The following is a 21273-nucleotide window of genomic DNA, read 5'->3' as shown; positions in this document are numbered from 1 at the left end:
CTTCGCTTGCGATTTACTGAATAAACCCACCAAAATATACAGGAGGCGTCGTCTTTATTATCATCAAATATCTTATTTTCTTTGTTTTTTTATAAACATGTTTTTGCTTACTGATTTTCTATCTGCTTGTAAAGTAAAAGATAATTTGATGTGGAGGTGAAAACAGTTGATCCTTGCGAAGATCCTTAAACACTTTGCCTGAGAAGGTGATTGAGGTAGTGGAGATATATTATATTTCATTCCTTTTAACGTAATCTTTCTGTTCTGAAGTGCTTACTTCGGAAATTATGATTGAATTACTAGCTGCAGAGCTTGTAATGTCAACTTTATGGTTTGAAGCAACAACTTCCGGATTTGAAGCTGCAATAAATAAAGTTTTATTTTCCGATAATCCCCCCGCCGGACTATTTCCAAAAAGGCTGCTATGAAGATTGTCTATTTGCATCCCATTCCTCCCACTCGTATGATGAAGATATATTATGAATTTCTATGTTCTTATGGGTAAAGTACTTGGAAGCGAATAAGTATCTCTTCGTAGAGAATGAGTTTTTTATTCATGGATGGGATTAATAGTTTTATTGACGTGACAACGTCTTAAATTAGGTTGTGGCTCGGAGTCACTCATGAAAAAGTGTAACGCCCGCTCACGTCTGTTACGATGAGTCACCGAACGAGAGAGAGGCCCGCCGGACCGGCGAATGCCTTGCGTCTCTCTCCCACTCAAACATGATCGGTCCGCTGGTGCGATGCTATTTCTCCTATCATCGTCCTATCCTCAACAAAATCACTCAAATAGAAATTAGTTAAGTTTAAGTTTACATGTACAATGTTTTAGTAAACAAAATATATTTCTATAGTTAAAATTTGTGCAATTCTTATTTTCATTCAATTCCTTGTTCCTATTGTGCAATTTAATAATATTCATATCAATAAATATTCTACCGAGAAAAAGACGTTGTCACGTAAAATCTTCGCCCGTAAAGCCGACTTTACAGGCAACCGATTTTTTTTTCACTATATTTCGTTCACGGTGGTTTAAATTTCTAACATTGGAATATGTTCGGATTAAAGGGACATATGCCTGTTAAAAGGACATAAAATTAGCAATATTACGACCCTATTTTCAACTGAGCACTGTGTATGTTGTTGAAAATGTTTTAAGAACAGAATGATGGCGTCAGATTTCATGTATCCAGATTCGTTGTAAAGAGAAAGTGTTCCATATGGGGCACCTTGAAATAATAATTCATTCAAATAATTGATGGATTCGACCGTTACTTGATGGAAATTCATTTTATGTAACAATAAAACACTGAAAACTTTGTTTTCAAAACTTCCACAAATTTTTATTTTAAATTATTATCACTACAGCTGTTTCGGCTGATTGCCTTTCTCAAGTGATCTGTTTTTGGCTTTGGTTTACACTTTATAGTCTCTTTGAGGAGGGGAGAACTGTTTGTCTCAAGCTGGTCATTCAGAATTATATCTGTGTTTTTTAATTTGTTGATCTCCATAGATTCTAACAAAGATAGCTTAAGGCCTTTATTTTGAATGTGTAGAATTTTAAATTCGTCATCAAAAGAATGATTATGATCTAGAAGGTGAAGTGCGTATGTAGAATCTGTTTTTCTATTATTGAAAGCCCTTTTATGTTCTGCTATTCGTTTATTAAAATTTCTACCTGTTTGACCAATGTAAGTTTTTGGGCAGTCGCCACATTTAAGTTTGTACACACCACTGTGTAGGTGTTTTTTATGTTGGCTCTTATTGTTTTTAATATATTTGCCTAGGTTATTATTTGTTCTGAAAGCTGGTGTTATTCCTTTCTTTTTTATGTGTTTGGCTATTTTTGTTGATATTTTGCCTGTATATGTAATCGAGCAGAAGGTACTGGGTTTTTTCTCTGGTGGTGGAAATACTAAGTTCAGGGCTTTCTTGTGTAGTTTTTGATTTAACATTTTATTAATTGTTTGTTCGTTGTATCCATTGTTTACTGCTATTTGTTTAATGATATTTAATTCTGTCTCAAAATTGTATTTTGACATAGGAATTGCTGTTAATCTATGTAACATACTATGATAGGCTGCCAGTTTATGTTGTGTAGGATGGGATGATGAATTGTGAATAGTCGTGTCAGTATGGGTAGGTTTATGAAATATGGAGAAGTCATGTTTGTTTTTAAGTCTGGTAATTTTTAAATCTAAAAAATTTATGGATTGATTTTGTTCTGTTTCTATTGTAAATTCAATATGACTATGAAGAGAATTAATATAAGATAGAAATTGGTCGAGTTGCCTGTTAGGTACTGGTATGTTTCACAGGAGATCAACAAATTAAAAAACACAGATATAATTCTGAATGACCAGCTTGAGACAAACAGTTCTCCCCTCCTCAACTGATTTCATTAGAGACTATAAAGTGTAAACCAAAGCCAAAAACAGATCACTTGAGAAAGGCAATCAGCCGAAACAGCTGTAGTGATAATAATTTAAAATAAAAATTTGTGGAAGTTTTGAAAACAAAGTTTTCAGTGTTTTATTGTTAAATAATTCATTCCTTTGTTTACGAGGGAATATTATTGCTGAAGGGATGAATTGATCCGCAATCTTTACACAGAAATTTTGTTCCCGTCAATGGTGACATTTTGTTCTCTTCCAGCGCTTGCTAGGAAACCCAGCTTGTTTCCGCCGTTTTGGCCAACTTGCTAGGGACCGTCTAGGTACCAGACGCATCGATATTATATATTATCATAGAATTTGTGTTGTTTTTATTTTATATTTCATCTAAAAGAGAAAAAATCTTAGCGACTGCTTCTTTATTAAAGCCTCTCGCTCTGGCAGCTATGGTAGCCTCAGTAGTTCTAAAAAAATCTTTGGATATCTCTTTAGAAAATCTCTAAACTAAGCCAAACCTAACTGACTTTTTGTTTTAAGAAAACCTGTGCAGGCTTTTCGAGGAACCTGTTGCCTAAAAAAAGTACCGATAACTTTTTGATGTCTCACGGCAAACAGATCTAAACAGTTTGTCAAAATAGCTACAATTTCTTTAGATTACAGCTTGTAAATAATTACAAATAAGTAGACAGGTTATATGTAACATGACCTGTTGTGGGATATATTTTTACAAAACTTTGGTCAATAAGTAATTACTATTTAAATGGGAATAAGCCACAATTAAAAGATAAAGTACGTTTATTGACGTTTCAATTTTGGCAATATCATTTTAAAGTCGTCTATTTTAAAATGTATAATGTATGTCTGAATGGTCAATATAAATAAGTCAGATAAAATTAAATTATTAAAAGAATTTTTTCACCAAGTAACAAAAACCAAAATTTGTTTAGTTTACTAATGTTTGTATTTTGAGAACGATTTCCGAAGTGGAAATTGAAACGTCAATAAACGTACTTTAACATTTAATTGTGGCTTATTCCCGTTTAAATAATTACTTTAACATGCCACAAGAAAATAGCTTCAAAACGATATTTGGTCAATAAATGTAAAAATATAAAATATTCCAAAATTATTGTTTTTGCTATAGCCTACCTTTTTCTCGAAAATCTCCATGGATGATATAATGACAATAATCAAGTTTCCAAACGCAGTGGTCAATAAAAAACAAGCTTGCACTAAAGACTTCATTGAGGCCGGGGCTTGAGAGTACGAAAACTCTAATCCTGTGATAACAAACATAATTTCTGCAGCAGTTATAATAAAATATTGAAGAAGTAGCCAAGCTATATGGACTGCATTGGGTTTTGTCACAATCGCATAATCCATCTCCATTTGTTTCTGAAAGAAAATAATTGAAAGTAAACAGTGTTCAATTGATTAATATTGCTGACCTGACGATTCTGATAAACAATATTTTTGTTTTTTTTTTGCGGTGCGTAAATATACAACGATGACGGCTTTTCGACGAGCGAATGATTGACCGTGCGCGAAACATTAAAATTCTAAGGGCCGGTTGTTCGAACGCTAATCAAAATTTGATTGTAATCAAATATTTAATTAAAATCAAATACGTCACATTTTGAGGTTATGTTGACCGATTTATTTTATTCAATTTTATTATTTTGTGTTTTAATTTATGATAAACCCTAATTAAACTCTTTCTGATGTTAATTTCATGTTTTTATTTACAAACCAATAACAATAATAAGCAATTTTTAATAATGTTGACAGCCGATGTGACGTATTTGCTTGTAATTAAATATTTGATTACAATCAAGTTTTGATTAGCGTTCGAACAACCGGCCCTAAGTTAATTTCGCAAACTTCCAAACTTTCGCAAGCTTTGCAATTTTTTTATCTACATTGCAAAAGCCAAACACACCGGAAATTGGAGACGCTTAAAATCAAATGGTAAGTCTGTTGGAATTATCGTTCGATTGCATAGTCGACATTAATTAATGTTACGCAGCATATGGTATTTAATGAAGTATATAAAACTGGAAAAATCCCACAGGAATGGTTGGTGTCCACCTTTGTAGCAATACCAAAAACAGTATATGCCAAAGATTGTTCAGACTATAGGACAATATCACTAATAAGCCATACCCTCAAAGTATTTCTAAAGGTGATTCATGGAAGATTATATAGAAAACTAGAAGATGATATGGATGATACTCAGTTTGGGTTCCGCAAGGGACTGGGAACGAGAGAGGCATTGTTTGCTTTTAATGTCCTCTCTCAAAGATGCTTAGATATGAACCTAGATATTTATTCCTGTTTCATCGACTTCGAGAAGGCATTCGACAGGGTCCGACATGAAAAACTAATAGAAGTACTGAGAAACAAAGATATAGATAGACGAGACTTACGAATCATTATCACTCTGTATTGGAATCAAAAGGCCAATATAAAGATAGAAGAACAAAAGTCCGAAAATATAGATATAAAGAGAGGAGTAAGACAGGGCTGTGTTCTGTCACCATTACTGTTTAACGTGTACAGTGAAGCCATATTCCAGGAAGCGATAGCGGATCTGGGTGATGGAATCTCTGTAAACGGAAGAATAGTAAATAATATAAGATTCGCTGATGACACCGTTATAATGGCAGACACCCTGGAATCGCTACAAGAATTGGTAAATAGAATTAACGATTATTGCATTAGGTACGGACTAAAAATAAATAAGAGAAAAACTAAATTTATGATTGTCTCAAAAACGCATCATGGCAATGAAAGATTAATGATAGAGCAAACCCAAATAGAAAAAGTAGAGACATACAAATATCTGGGAACCTGGGTTGATGACAAAAATGACCAAAGCAGAGAAATCAAAGTCCGAATTGAAACTGCAAGGCAAGTATTTGTGAAAATGAAGACAATGCTTACCAACAGAGACCTTCAGTTGCATCTCAGATTAAGGGCTCAAAGATCTTACATATTTTCTATCTTACTATACGGAATGGAAGCTTGGACATTGAAGAAACAACACATAAGAAAAATGGAAGCGTTCGAAATGTGGTGTTACAGAAGGATATTAAAAATTCAGTGGGTTCAAAGGATTACCAATGCTGAGGTACTACGACGTCTAAATAAGGAGTTAGAAATTATGAACAGCATAAAAAGAAGAAAACTAGAGTATTTGGGCCACATAACCAGAGGAGAAAAATATGAGCTGCTGAGAATTATTATGCAAGGAAGGATCCAAAGAAGAAGAAGCATAGGAAGAAGACGCATCTCCTGGCTGAATAACCTTAGAGAATGGTTTAACTGTAGTTCACTACAACTTTTCGGAGCAGCAGCCAACAAAGTGACCATAGCCGTTATGATATCCAACCTCCGATATGAGATGGAACATTAAAAAGAAGAAGCATATGGTAACTGATCCTACGTTTAATTATAAATTTTGAGGTGTAAGTCCAGGCAATTTCAATGAATTCAAAACATTTGTATATATCGATCATCTACATCTGTATTTTGTCGCCAATATTACTCATTCACTCAGCCAATTACGCTTATTGAACTGTTCCTCTGTGTCCAAAAATATACGCTAAATAAGCTACTCTTTGTCTGTGAAGTAACAGAAATCTGTGGGTAATGTGATCAATCCTGTCGAAATGACTTTACCATTTTCAATGTCTAACAACTGCTTCGATTCGAAAATACCATTTCATTTGATCTTGTTGTAATAACACTCGCATGTTACTTGTCAATTGAAGTCTTTACGTGTCGCCACAAATTAGATAATATAGGCATGCGTTTAGTTCATTCGCAGTAATTGATCGAAAAATAATTGGAAGATTCTGACAAAATCACCTCACAATAAACCGTAGTCATTTTACAAATTCCCAATTGTCAATAGAAGCACGTGAAAGCCAAACAGGGTCGAACCGATGTGTATCATATGATTTTTAAAAATATTTACTTTTGAAACTGTTAGTGTAAGAATTTCTTGAAATTTAATTATTATATCACAATTAAACTAAACTCTAAAAAATAACACGACCAGTAAATAACTTAACAATAACTATAACATAAATATAACACAATATATTAACTTAAAAAATCAACACGATACAATTTGAATTTAAAACGCTGGCAAGTTTGGATCTGTAATTTGATAATCTGTCTGGTTTAAGGTAATAAATTATATTTAATAGCCTCTTGACGAATGAGACGGCGAATATCAACACGTGCTCATGTTTACAGATGGGAATTTCGTAAACGAATGTACTTTAGAATCATAGTTCCACCCAAAATGTATTGATTGTCACGAATATCTGTTAAAGTGCCTCCAATGACCTCTTGTGCACCATCGTATATTCGTCCCAAACGATTAAAATGCATACCTGTAAAATTTTCCCCATTGCGCTATTTTTGACCATGTTACAAACTGGGGTATCATTTATTTGCACATTTAATGGTAATTTTAAGGCAGTATGTTCAGTTCATCCACCTTCTAATTAAGTTTCAGCTATTCCAGATGAGGCCAACGCTAGGGCTACTTGATTTTACGATTTGATCCTCGCCAAAAATAATCAAATTAGTTTTTCTGTCCTTCTTGGAGCATCAATGAAATAAATTTCACCAGATCCAATGTTCACAGCTCTATCAAAGTATCGTGCACAATATTTTGTTGTTAATTCAACTGTGGAACAATTGTACGAACTATGTCAGCCAATGCTTCAGTGTCGAACTGTTATTCTCTCTCATAGGGTCTCAAAGGAAATAAATAATGTATTTATTTACATTCAAATATTAATGGTGCGTTCATAAATAGGTTAAGCTGCTATTCACGTTTCGACTTGCGGTCCCACTTAGTAGAACTACTAGTTGGATATTCGTCTCCACTCACGCTCCGACTTGCTATCCAACTAGAGGTCCAACGTCCAACTTCAGTTCTAGTTTATTTTCACGACGGTGTACATCGCTTAACTAAAAAATGTATAGAGTAAACACTACGCAAAATATAATTAGAAGAAGGAAAATGGCAGCATTATGTTTGCTATCCTTATCATTTAAAAAAAGAAGAAAAAATGTTGGATGAAGAAATTATTTGTTGATCCTGTGAACTATTGTGACACGAAATTACTCAATGCCATTGATGAGGATGATTACAAAAACTACCTCTAAATTGGTCTACTCATTTCCAAAACAGATACCGTCATGCGTGAATATGTCGGTACTGAACAACGCCTTGTAGCACCTTTACGCTTTCTGGCCACTTGACAGCACCAATTGAGATTTTGTTTGAAGCTGATGTTGTAAGCAAATTGTATCATCATCATCATCCAGTCTTTATTTATCACGTCCACTGCTGGACATTAGCCTTCCTTAAACTCCTCCATTCTCTGCGATTTTATTCTCTTTCTTACCAATTTTTCGTGATACGCCTGATGTCGTCAGCCCAACATGTAGATGGTCTTCCCCTACTACGTTTGTCTGCTCTTGGCTACTAATGTGTAATTTTGCTCATCCATCGTGAGGCATGCATTCTCTCTACATGGCCTGCCCAATTCCATTTTAGTTCCGCTACGCGTTCCACATCAGCAATACTCGTCCTTCTTCACAGATCTTCGTTTCTTATTTGGTCCCGCAACGTCACTCCCTGCATAGACCGTTCTATTCGTCTCTGTGCCACTCTTAATTTCGAAAATTGTATACAGGGAGGAAATATCAGTTACAAAGTGATCTTGTAGCAAATTTAGTATTTTAATTGGGAATAAGCCTGTGATCCGACTTCCAACTTCACCATTCACGCTCCCACTTCGTCGCCAGTCAGAAGTCGGACCTTCAAGTCATTCCTCTAGATGTTCTTACTCGTACCACTAGTTGTCCAACTAATCCAACCAGCCCACTCACGGTCCGATTTCAGATCCAACTGCGGAAGTTGTAAAATCAGATCCACTTTTCGGATTAAAAATCGGAACATGAATGGCCTGTTTTAGTATTATTACCGAATACTAATGAAACTTGATCGGTACTGCATTACTTATACGCCATTCTTTTTTAAACAATGACACAACAGACTAAAATATTTAACAGTACATGTTGAATAGAGGTTTGTAGAGAGGCTGGTTATTGTTTGGATTGGTTTTATTGTGTATCGAAACTTTTTTTTATTGTGTATTGATGTTTTTAAATCCAGATACATAATTATGTCAAATGCTGCATAGTCGACGCAAGCATTCTACATTTTAAATAGAACTGACGTTTGTGGTAGTGGTAATATGAGCTGTCAATGAATTACATTAATTTATTTTCGTAAAAAAGGAGTAACGCGTTTTATGATAAACGATTTTAAGTCATACACGGAATACTTTTAAGCTATAGAATGCATAGCAGTAAAATACGTAATAAGTCTAGAGAGATTTCATAAAATTTATGGATAGTTTGATGAAAAGTAAACATTGATCGAGAAATAAAATTGAAAATAAGTGCACAAGGCATAAACAACTAGGTAACAATATATTTTCACTTTTCTGACAATTGGTAACCAGCTAAAAAAATGAACTACATTTATGTGCAAAACAATCGACTCAAAAGCGATATTTGAGATTACGCCTTCTGTTTCAATGTAAGAAGTATGAAAATACAAAGATATAATGTGCAAACAATAACTTTAATATTGAACTTACAAAAACTACTATCGCATTATTTGGAAGACGCATTATAAAAACAATATACAATACGAACAGAGTTTTCTAAATATTCATAATTTGAACTAACGCAAGAAAGACGTTATAAACAGAGAAATCATTAATTACAAAATGAATTTCGTTATTTTTCAGTATTTGATATTACCACTTCTACACCTAATTGCACTTTTCACTCGATTTCGCATGGATCGGATGACTTTTCTAATAAATTTTTGTTCATTCCTCAGCTCAATTCCATTATGCTCCTTGGTGCACGATTTTTAAGTCCCGGACCCTTCGTGTAAGCTCATCCCAAACATGCTCTATGGGATTTATTTCCGGGCTCAAAGCAGGCCTATTTAATGCAGGTATACCAATCTCATGACTCGTGCTGTATGGCATCGAGCATTAAAATAAAGGCATCACCAATAAATCCCGCGCATGGAACCACATGTCCATCTAAAATGTCTCTGATCCGCTTTAAACCTCCTCCACGTCCTCCACCAGGCACGAAAACCAACTCAGTTTTCCCATCCATGGAAATGCCTGCCCAAAACATACAAGAACCGCCTCCATATGACACAATTTATCGTATACAACATTAAGCAAATCTTGTCGTTGCCATGTAGGCAGATCCTACTGTCGTCAGAGAATAATACCTGGCTCCATTGATAGTCGTCCCAATCCAGATGTTCGAGAGCAACTTCTAATCGCCTTTGCTTCTGGGCTGTAGATAGCTTGAGACCCGTAGTTACCCTTTTTGGTGTCAGGTTCGCTGCCTTCAGTCTCTTTCTGACTGTCCAAACTTTGGCAACCACATCTCGGACCTCTCTAAGCTCTTCTTTGAGATTAGCACGTGTCAAATGTCGATTTCTCAGGGATTTCGGTACAAGAAATCGATTATCTCTCTCCGTTGTTATTCGTTTATGGCCTCCTCCTTGTCGGCGGACATAATCACCAGTATCTTGGTACCGACGATACACTTGCGATATACACAACGATACCAAACTGGTATGGGAGGAGATTCCCACAGGCAATAGACCACTCGGACGTCCCAGAATGCGATGGAGAGATAACATCCACGCAGATCTCCGGAAAATAAACATTCCATTTGACCCTAGGTTGATGGAAGGCCGAACAAATTGGAAAAAAGTTGTACAGTCAGCCAAGACCCACCCAGGGTTGTAGCGCTACGTCATGATGATGACGATACACTTGGCACAGCATATTGGCTTAAATTTAGTCGGTTTGCCACGGCCCTCTGGCTTAGGCCTTCTCTCAACAATGCTACTACTTGAGCTGCTTTAATCCATTTGTAATGCAGTTGCAAATTTGAATGACTAATGTATTAGTGGGTTGCTATGGAAATTGATGCGTACGATGTTAACCGATCGCGTTAAGTCAGCGCGTGTCGTTTTAAATGAGTCAAATTCTGACTCATTCCCTTCTTCTTCTTCTTAACGTGCCCTATTAAGTCCCCTTGACGTTGACGATTAACATGGTGAAACTGTCTCTGTCTTGAGCTATTCTAAAGAGTTGCTCAGCTTTCCTCATTTTTGTCCACTCCCTGATATTCTTCAACCAAGAGACCTGCTTCCTACCAATTCCTCTGCGTCCTTCGATTTTACCCATCATAATAAATTGAAGAATATTATATCGGTCTCCCCTTACTACGTGTCCAAAATAGGCCATATTTCTACATTTGATGTTATCAAGCAGCTCGCGAGCAGCATGTGCTGTCTCAAGGACTGCCACATTTGTCAGCATAGCCGTCCATGGAATTTTTAGTATACGTCTGTGCAGCCACATTTCAAAGGCCTCCAGACGATTAATGGTGGATATTTTTAATGTCCATGCTTCGACACCGTATAAGAGGACTGACCAAATGTAGCATTTAACCATGCGCTTTCGAAGTTGAAGTTGCAAGTTATCATTACAGAAGAATGACTTCATTTTTAAAAATGTCGTGCGGGCTATCTCGATTCTACGTTTTATCTCTTTCTCTCATTCTCTACGTGTTGCATTATTTATTTGTAATACGTCATCCGATTCACCAGAAAACAAAACTTTTTTAAAACTCGATAATGAGATTAATGATTGTACACTAAATATTTTTAAATTAACACTTCTTAGATTGAAACAGGAGATGTACTTTCGCAAAATAATTTTGAGTCGATTATTTTGCACTCAAGTGTAGTATTTTAAGTTCTAAATACTTTGTTTGTTTCTAATATCGTTTTTTGATTCAGGTAACCAGATTTACTTTTTAATTTGTAGCAGACTATACTTTCATTTTTTACAAGATAGATTGACTGCTGCTGCATTACAGTGGCGTTTCCCCAGTGCGACAGAGAAAAACTGACGCAAAGCAGTCCCTGCATCTCTGTCTAATGGGGCACATTTATCGATCATATGAGCTCAGTCCATTAGAAAGAGATGCAGGGACTGCTTTCAGTTATCTCTGTCGAACTAGGGGAACGGGCAGGTATTGCAAGAATCAGTCCATGTTGTATAATAATAATATCTTTCTCTTTCCAATGGCGCTACAGCCCAAATCGAGCTTGGCCTTCTCCAAATTATGCCTCTAACCTTGCCGTCCGGCGCCGATCTTTTCCAGGTTCTCACGTTTAGCAAATTTTGCGCGTCCGCTGCCACTGCATCTTTCTTTTCCGTGGCCTTCCTTTTGGTCTTGCGCCATGCATTTCACTATCTAGAGCTGTTTTTGGCAATATTTTGGTCTCCATTCTTACTACATAACCAGTCCAGTACCTGGTCATTATAATAATATGTCTATACTTAAAACGGACTTTAAGGTTAGGTTAGGTGAAGAGACGAATTTACGCACTTTTAAAGCATATTTAAAAAAAAATTATGCTCTTTTCAATAAACATTTGAAAAAACTTCAAAAAAAATTTTTACTACCAGCCTTCATAGATTTATATATTTTATTTTTAATGTTCTTACCTCATTAAGCATTACAGCATATATTCCACCAAGTTCCAAGTGTAGAGTTTTGTCAAATTGTTTCTCTCCTACCTCTACTGACCAAACACCAGGACTGAAAAATTCTCTGGCAGATATGTTTCCTGAATTTATATTAATTGATTTCTTTTTTAACGTGTACGTAACATCTATATCAGTATAAGGTAGAGTCCTAAAAAACAAACAAAAGTATTTTTATACAAGAATATTAAGTTATATTAGCTTCATCAGTAAGTTATATTAGTCAGTGGATTTGTATATAAACCAGATTATCATACAAGAAAATACATGCAGACCAATAACGAGTTAGACAATGCACTGGTAAGCGAAATAGCAGTAGCTGGTAGAAACTATGAACATCGAAGTCCTGGCCAATATGTCTGAGAAGCTCATAAAATTAAATATTTGAATGTGTTATCTTTACCTGCGTAAGTTGTGGGGTGAACTGAGTAGCTTTACAACAGTTGCAGCCGGTCCCAGCGCGCGATAAAGAGGAGTGATATAGGAGTAACACCTGTATAAAAAACCAGAGTTCAGCTGGCCCGGCTGATAGCCCTCTCTGAGGGTCCCTTATCTACGGTTACAGGTTAAGACCATAACGACGATGAATGCGGATAGAAAAATTTAAAACGGCGAATTCGGCGGAAGTGACAGCTCGGCTTTTAGATGTAGTAAAGGAGTCTATACGTAGCGTCTGTTTCAGAATGGTCAGCTGCAAACAGCGTTTGTCCTCAGCGTTGCGAAGGCAACAGAAAACCACACTGGTAACTATTTCCTAGGATATTGCTATAGCCAATAAAACCCCTTGGTAAGGAACGGGTGCTAAAAATCTCCTGGTTCAAAGTAGCAAAATTTATTGTTAAGATAGGCATATGGAACGTTAGAAGCCCTAATGCTTCCAGTAAATTTGAAAACCTTGTTTAGGAGGCCAAACGCTTAAAATGGACAGTTATTAGTGTAAGCGAATTATGATGCCCTCTTTCAGGCATAAGCAGACACAAAGATGATAATATCATATTGTATTATAGTGGAAATCATAATGGCGACCCACAACACAAAAATTAAGTTGAAATTTTCGTAACATCGGACATCGGAACTAGAAAAATATGTTCCAAATTTGTTCCAATAAATGACAGAATATTTACAGCTGCGCGCCACTCCATTTGATATTAACCTAATACATATATACACGGATATGGAAAAAAATTATCTGTTTATAGGGCATTAAGATAATGCAACGAACTGAGAAAAAATATTATATAGACTTGTATGTCCGAGAGAATAACAAATAACATGTAACCACATGTCTGTCATAGAACTGTCAGCACTATGGACAGTCTTGTCTGTACATTGTTGCCGAAAGAAAGTTTATTTTTCAGATGGTCTGAGGAAATATTTCAACGACGTAATTACAAGATTTAAAAGCAGGTGCATATTTAAGATTAAATCAACAGTTTCTTTAATCTCAATTCATAAAAAATAACATAATAAATTCTTAACGGCATAACTTAAAACAATTTATTCTAAAAAAATAACAATTTTATAATTTTAATTAAAATGAATTATTAATAAGTCCACCACGTTCAGCTATGCATTAGCCGAATCTATTGTTTAATTGCCTTCGGGTGTTGACAACATTTTGGTTGTTATGCTTTGAAAGGCCTGAATGATTTTATGACGTAATTCGTCTAAATTTCCGCCATGTCTGTAAATTTGTTGCTTCACATAACCCCATACAAAAAGTCGAAAGGTATAAGATCAGGAGAGCAAGGTGGCATTTTTATAATACCTGTTATACTAATAACTCGTTCTGGAAACATATTGTTTAAAAAAATTCTCCATTAAAAACACCTCCCGTGCATTGGGAGCCGGACAGGCATCTTGCTGCAACCAAATTTCATCCATATTAACAGGTAATGCTCGAACTGTTGGAATTATGTGATTTTTCAGGAGATCTAGGTATTTACGACGACACAAACTGCCCACAATGAAAAAAGGGCAAATTTTCTATAGAGTACCCTACGGTAACAGGTGGATTGTGATGGTCAGTTAAAAAAAGAAGACTCATCTGTAAACAAGAGTTTTTTCATAAAATTTTCTCCACGATTAGTGCGTTCCATCATGTCCTCATAAAATACCGTCCGTCGTTCATAATCAGCAGGGAAAAGTTTTTTACAATTTGTAGCAATGGTAGGTACTTGTTTCTTTTTGAAATATTTCGTACAGTTCTAGCACTAATACCAGTTTCTCTTGAAATTAGGGGGCTGTTACAAGGAAAATTGATTTCAGCTAGACTATAAACGACAGTTTCACGTTGTTCCCGTTCTTTATTAATTGCACGAGCTGGTTGATTTTCATCTTCATCACTATCCGTGCATTTTCTACAATTCTTGACACAACCAGTTTTTTCAAGTTTAAAAATAATTGTCAATTGTAGATTTGTTGTAGAATAATTGTCAATAGTTGTCAATTGTAGATTTTGTTGATAAAGTGTCTTCGAATGCGAAGAACACGAAAACCTACCGGTTATATCGTCGGCATTACTTCCAGAATAATGTCATTTAATAATTTGAATTTTATGTTTAGTTGTAAAGGTTACCATTTTCGTAACTTGATAAATCAATTTCTTTGTTCTGTTTTTTTTTGTAAATAAAATCAAAATTATTATTATGAAAAAATAAACGTATATTTGACGTTTCCGTTATCAAAACTGACTGTCACTTTGACAAAACTAGAATTCAATCTAATGAGTAATAAAAACAAGTTCGTGTGTCGGTACTAATTTCATATTATATTCGGTCTCTCATTATAGTAGAGAAATAATCAGAAAATGTATTTTTTATCTCCTGAGTTGTGACGATTATTTTGTTTACCACCTAGGGTATTGCTATAGAGGGTTGAAAATTGGGGACAGAAATTACTGGGGTGGAGAAAGGGGAAGCAAAACAAACCGAAACGTTTGCGAATGGCTAGTCAGGGTTTTGATTGGAGAGCTGGGTAGTAGATAAGTGAATGGAACAACAGGACTGGACTGAAGTACCTACAAAAATGAATCAAAAGGGGTACTTACATGATTCTCCTGGACAAACACAATACAAGAAGGTTCTTAAGCTATTTAAAATAAGGACGCCGCATACAAGAATCTTCCTGCTGGGTGGAAAGATAGGCTTCTCTTTCCTAAAAAATATAAAAAAGGGTTAGAAACTTTTTAAAGGAAATAATACTCTTTTATTTAGGGAAAAAATTACATATTTATTGTTGTTTCACCACAAACAGTTACAAATATTAATAGTAATACAAAATAACAAAAAACAAACTTACTATGTTACTATCGGTTTACTAACTCTAGAAGTTGGAGATACTATAAGAACTTACAATTGTTATTGGGCGATATTTTTTAGCAGAAATAAATTATTACAAAAATAAAAAATATCTTTTTAAATGGAACTATGCACAAAGGTTAACCTTTAAAAAAACAAAGCAAAACAAGTTCTAAATTTATGGTTGGGTATGTACCAAATGTCAAAAAATAAAGCTGACTGTCATACGTCAATACTAAATTCTAAACTTTGAGAATAAATAATATGACAGCTGAGAGAGTGGTTTGGTTGTACCACTAATGAACTCTTTAGGTCAGCTGTAAACAAGGTCAGGATAGCCTTGATGATTTCCAATCTCCGATAGGAGTGACACAAGAAGAAGAAGAAGAATATGACAGCTTAGCCACTCCCTAACATTTATGATTTCATTTATTACAATTTCTCAACTTGTAATAAAAGCAATTATTGATGGAAAATGTTTTTACTTTAAAAGTTCAACAAGAAAATTACCTGAATTTCACTAAATATAATTTTTTTCCTTTAAGAGATTGAAAGAAAGAAAGTTCTGAGATTGAAACTGGAGACTTAAATTCACTGCAACACAAAAAATGCAATCTCACACTGCGAAAATAGTCTGGAATGATCCTTGGAGAAAAAAAATTGGGGGTGGAAGCTGGGCACCCGCACGCAATCTTTGAAACTTGACTTCTTAAAAACTCGAACGCAATGGAACCATGTGGGTATCCTTCAAAATTGTTTAAAAAGCCGTTCTGAAAATCCCTTAATTGAAAGACGGCACGAAACAAAACAGTGATTACTCTTACAAACACTAACACATTACATACTGTGTATGTATATTTGTATATTTCACTTTTTTACAACAATTTTGCCGGTTCCTTCCGACTGGCCACGCCGCGTGCGTCTCGTCTCTTTGAAATCCAAATCCAACCTCACTTCAACTGCTACATACTACTAGACTTCACTATTTCCGATAACAAAAAAAAAACAATAAGGAAAAACCATTACGAATTAGATGAAAATTTGGACCAACACCGAAACCAACTGTGTCTGAAGGCGGCTCCACTGAGAGTGATGTAATTATCTTTAAAATTCATTCACCCAACCCGGTATAAACAAAACATAAATTGGAATATTTCTTGAAATGAAAAAGACAGCAAAGATTTGATTTCACGTACAAAGCGTCTATGTATCTGTTGATACGTATTTCGACTTAATAAGTCTCATCAGAACAGTTATTCATAGCTGTTCTCAACGTAAAAAATAATCTTCTCTGTCTTTTAAGAAGCAACAATAAAATGGCTTCGTTATGGACGCAATAGCGACATCTGATAGAAAAATCGGTAAGATAGTTTCGAAACAAATTCAGATTTCTGCTTTAATCTGAACCTTCTACAAATGCAAGGTATGACAGACGTTGATAAAGATGTTAATAGAGACATGGGGAATCTAAAATTTGCGTTCCACGACATGTCTATCAACTAAGCAGAAATCCTTAAAGAATTTGTTTCTTGTACTCATACAGAGTAGATCCGAATAAAATGAAAAAGACAGCAAAGATTTGATTTCACGTACAAAGCGTCTATGTATCTGTTGATACGTATTTCGACTTAATAAGTCTCATCAGAACAGTTATTCATAGCCGTTCTCAACGTCAAAAATAATCTGCTCTGTCTTTTAAGAAGCAACAATAAGGGAATATTTCTGTTTATTTGATGCGCAACATATTCTAAAGTGGCTCTTGATCAAAGGATACCGAAGAAATACGCATCTGTCATATATAAACAAACTTTAAAATGTGTTTATTATCAACTCCAGCGATGCAAAAGGATTAAAAATACTTTTTCGGTGTTTTAATATATACAAGGTGATTTAAAATGCTACAGAGTTAAATATTTCCAAAATGCATCGCCTTTACCTTGAAAAATATGTGCCAGAAAAGTATGTTCTCCTAGATGACGAGACAGATTTAAAGGACATTAAGCAACTAGTAAGATATGATTTTTATCACCGGCAGTTTAATCTCAATCATAATCTTCGTTTTGGACATCTTAGGTCAGATTCTTGCCAGAAATCTGGCCGCCCGAATAACGCAATTGTCGCAAAAGCCAATGAAGAAACTAAAACCCGCTTGGACACTGAACAGCATCTACACTTACAGAAGGCTGAAATATTTTACAACAACAAATTACGGGAATATACAAATCTTGCTCGCGAAGACGAATCAGTTGATGTTTTATGCTTTGATTACCAACAAAACCTTCCACTGCTGCACAATCCTTCAGGCGACGTGTTCTATAAAAGGCAGTTACAGCAACTTATAGTATATTCTGCCAAGAAAAGAGAGGCTACTTTTTACATGTATGATGAGCTCACTGACAAAAAAGGTTGTAGCGAAGTGGTCAGTTATTTACATTATTATTTAACAAACTTTGTCCTGGAAACTGTTACAACCTTTAACTATGATTTTTCGAATACTTTTTAACCTATTTTTAAAAAAGTCATAAGTAACGAACAAAAAGAAAGAATTACCATCTTCAAGTATCGTCTTTTCAAATATGAAAGAAAAAATATATAATACATTTATCATCAAAAAAACCTTACTTAGTTTTAGTTTGGCCAAGTACTAACCTGTACAACACATTTCCACTTCAAATAAGCCAAAAATAACTCACCAATATATAACTGGTACTACGAGGAAATACGAGTCACAAAAAGATGAACAAGAAGAAGAACTGGACAGTGACAATGGCGAAGTTAAAATTGAAGATTTCTAGTTCTTTATATTATGTTGATCAGTTTTCTTTGCTGAAAAGTTGTTTTTCCATTTTTATCACTTTATTTGTCATTTTTTCTGTAGTCTCCAGTATTTTTCTTGTTTTTTAGTTAAAAAATGGCTTTCAGAAAGTTATTTTTTATGTTATTATAAATGGTGAACGCAATAATGTTTTATTTGTGTACTTTTTGGAGGGTCGGTGCAAAAATCAGTTAACTCCAAGACTTTATTTTTTTTGTCAAAATCTCAAAATAATATTTTGTTATCAGTTTAATGTTAAATGATTTTCCAATACCAATACTTAATTGGTATTTTTTTTTTCGACAAAAAAATCCTACAAATAACAATAATGGAAAGTTACTATTGATTTCCCACAAATGGAGTTGACTGGTTTTTGAACCAAATCCTTTAATTCTTCTCTGCCCAAAATAATAATTCAAAATTGAAGGAATGATGTTCAAATTTCTATGAAGGAAGGAACTTAAAGAATAGAAAATAAATAAAGAAAAGCAGATTTTATATGGTATATAACTAGTCGAAGATTAAATTCTTACGAAAATAGATTAGATAAACTCACCTCACTAAAGGAAAACCAGTTTTGGTCTTAGCAACGTCATCTTCGTAAAAGCGGATCGTTCCATTTGATTGGATAAAAATACCATAGGCGTTTTTTTCCGCTAGAGAAATCATTTGGACACCATCTGGACATTCTTTAGTAATAGACTTAAATGTAACTGTTACAGATTTACTTCCACTCCATTGAATATACCGATTCACATATGAAGATGTTGGATCTAAGGTAAATGGCTTTATTTGTGTTACATCGGTGCTAACTGACATAAAACAGCTTGACGGATTATACACCCTTAATTGTATGTTACCAGCTGATGGCAGTAATGGATCATTTTTTTCAATAGCAATCATGACAAAGGCAGAAACGGCAAAAGCGACAGCTGCTAAAAGTCCTCCACAAGCTATTCGCTGTAGAGAAGTCTTCAGTAAGTTACATTTTCCTAAAATATTATTAGGATGTTATAGGTATTTAACTTAACTAAAATTCATTTGAGTTTATTATTTTTATGGGCAGCATCTTATTTATACTAAACATGTACTTAACTTATACCCCTAAAATGTTTTAGCTCTGAAGAAAAGAGTAACACTACTGATTTCCAATATTGATTAACAAACAGGAACAAATAAATACAAATATATTCAGCTAAATTTGTAAACAAATCCGAGCTATCTGTCAAGAATTTATAAAATATTGAAGAATATTGGCAAGATAATATTATCTTATGAAACTTTGCCGGTGAGATACATTGGGATTGTTCCGGCGCAAATTGTACCAGATCAGGGGGCTAATGGCTTTACGTGTCCTCCGAAACATGGTGACAGCGCTCGTATAATTTTTACAAATTGAAAATTACGTTGTCTGTGTCGAGAATTGAACTTGTGTGTTCCGTCTTAAAATGCCATTGCTTAGCCGATGAGCTACGGCTGTCACTATTTGTAACAATATCTCTTTATATACGAGTAGATGACATACTGATCAGTAGCTAAGGAGTTGTAAACATGTCTTCTTTTATGTGTCTAATAGTTATTTTTGTTTAATTTTTAACTAATAATTTTCCAATTTACAATATTGTTTAATTTGGGTTTCATTTAAAATTAAGTTTTAATTTACTGAAACTACATTAGAAGTTTAAATCAATGTTTGTAAAAGTAAGAGTATTATCCAAATATTGTTTTCTTTAAAAATTCTCTCTTTCTGTAAAGCAGCATGATATTCTAACAGTTACCAGTATATTATTGGCAAATAACTCTTTAATTTGTAATAAATTAACGTTTTTATATTTATTAAAAACCTACAGCATATATATTTTAGACTATATCCCAAGTATTACCATAAATGATACAAATATAGCAGATGTGGAACATATAATACACAAAAAATCTTTGTGCATGTCATGTCATCAAGTTACCTACATAATAATACAAATAATAAGTTCTTATTTTATTTTAATATAGACATATGACTCTGTTTTTCAATGTGCCTCCAGTAAGTTGTCGTTCTATCGTTTTCGTGGTCTTCCTACTGATCGTCTTCCTATTGAGCAATCGTCTCTTGTCGTCTTTACTACTTTATTTGTTGTCATTCAGCTTATATGATTGTTCCATTCTACTCTTCTATTTCTTACCCAACTCTTGATGTTCTCCACCTTGTATCTACGTCATATATCTGTACTTCTAGCTCAGTTCCATAGTGGCTTACCATCAATTTTTCTAAGTGTTTTCATCTCTGCTGTTTCTAACATCCTTTTTGTCCTCTTTGTGTCAGGCCGTGTTTCTGCCGCGTATGTCATTATTGGTCTGATGACTGTTTTGTAAATTCTGCCTTTCGTTTCTTTCCCGATATTTTTATTTCTCCATATTGTTTCATTAAGGCAATCTACGGCTCTGTTTGCTCTATTCACTTGATCTTCCGCTTCAGTTTCGAGCTTCCCGTAGCTAGATAATGTGATGCCTAGATATTTAAACTCCATTAGTTGTTCTATTATCTGACCTTCCAGCTCTAATTTACATATTAGTAAATTTGCTGTTATAATCATGCATTCTGTCTTTTTTGGGTAAATTAATATGTTAAATTTTCTTGCGCTTATATTAAATTGGTGCAGCATACGTTGTAAATCATCTTCACTTTGAGAGAATAGTATTGCGTCGTCTGCATAGCAGATTATTTTAAGTTGTTTTTCTCCTATTTGGTATCCTTTTTTAGTTCTTACTTTTTTTATTATTTCATCCGTAATCATGTTGAGTAATAGAGGACTCAGGGAATCTCCCTGTCATATTCCATTGCCAGCTTCAATAGGGTCGGTTTGTTCTTCTTCAACTTCTACTTTTATTGTGTTGTTTCGTAGATATTATCGATCGATTTGATTATTCCTAGAGGTATCTCTCTTGCGTACAATAAGTGGATCACGTCCTTTAATTTAACACAGTCAAATGCCTTCTTAAGGTCCACGAAACATAGATATGCCGGTTTGTCGTATTCTAATGATTTCTGTTGCACTTGCCTCATTATAAATATG

The 21273-nt window shown here is 34.5% G+C and overlaps 1 protein-coding gene across 1 annotated transcript in view; it reads right to left on the bottom strand.

The window, feature by feature from the left end:
* LOC140447559 (peptide transporter family 1-like) overlaps window positions 1-21273 on the bottom strand; it is a 58176-nt gene that overhangs the window by 10323 nt on the left and 26580 nt on the right. The window contains exons 7-9 of the mRNA XM_072540273.1: window positions 18762-19197; window positions 12053-12242; window positions 3546-3791 (exon numbers count right to left, since the gene is read on the bottom strand). Of these exons, the coding sequence (XP_072396374.1) occupies window positions 3546-3791; window positions 12053-12242; window positions 18762-19197 (872 nt within the window). The remainder of the gene's footprint in view (window positions 1-3545; window positions 3792-12052; window positions 12243-18761; window positions 19198-21273) is intronic.

This window comes from Diabrotica undecimpunctata, chromosome 8 (genome assembly GCF_040954645.1).
Source record: "Diabrotica undecimpunctata isolate CICGRU chromosome 8, icDiaUnde3, whole genome shotgun sequence".
In the NCBI taxonomy this organism is placed as follows: Eukaryota; Metazoa; Arthropoda; class Insecta; order Coleoptera; family Chrysomelidae; genus Diabrotica; species Diabrotica undecimpunctata.
The sequence above is the reverse complement of the archived record's forward strand: the minus strand, read 5'-3'. Positions and strand labels throughout refer to the sequence as shown.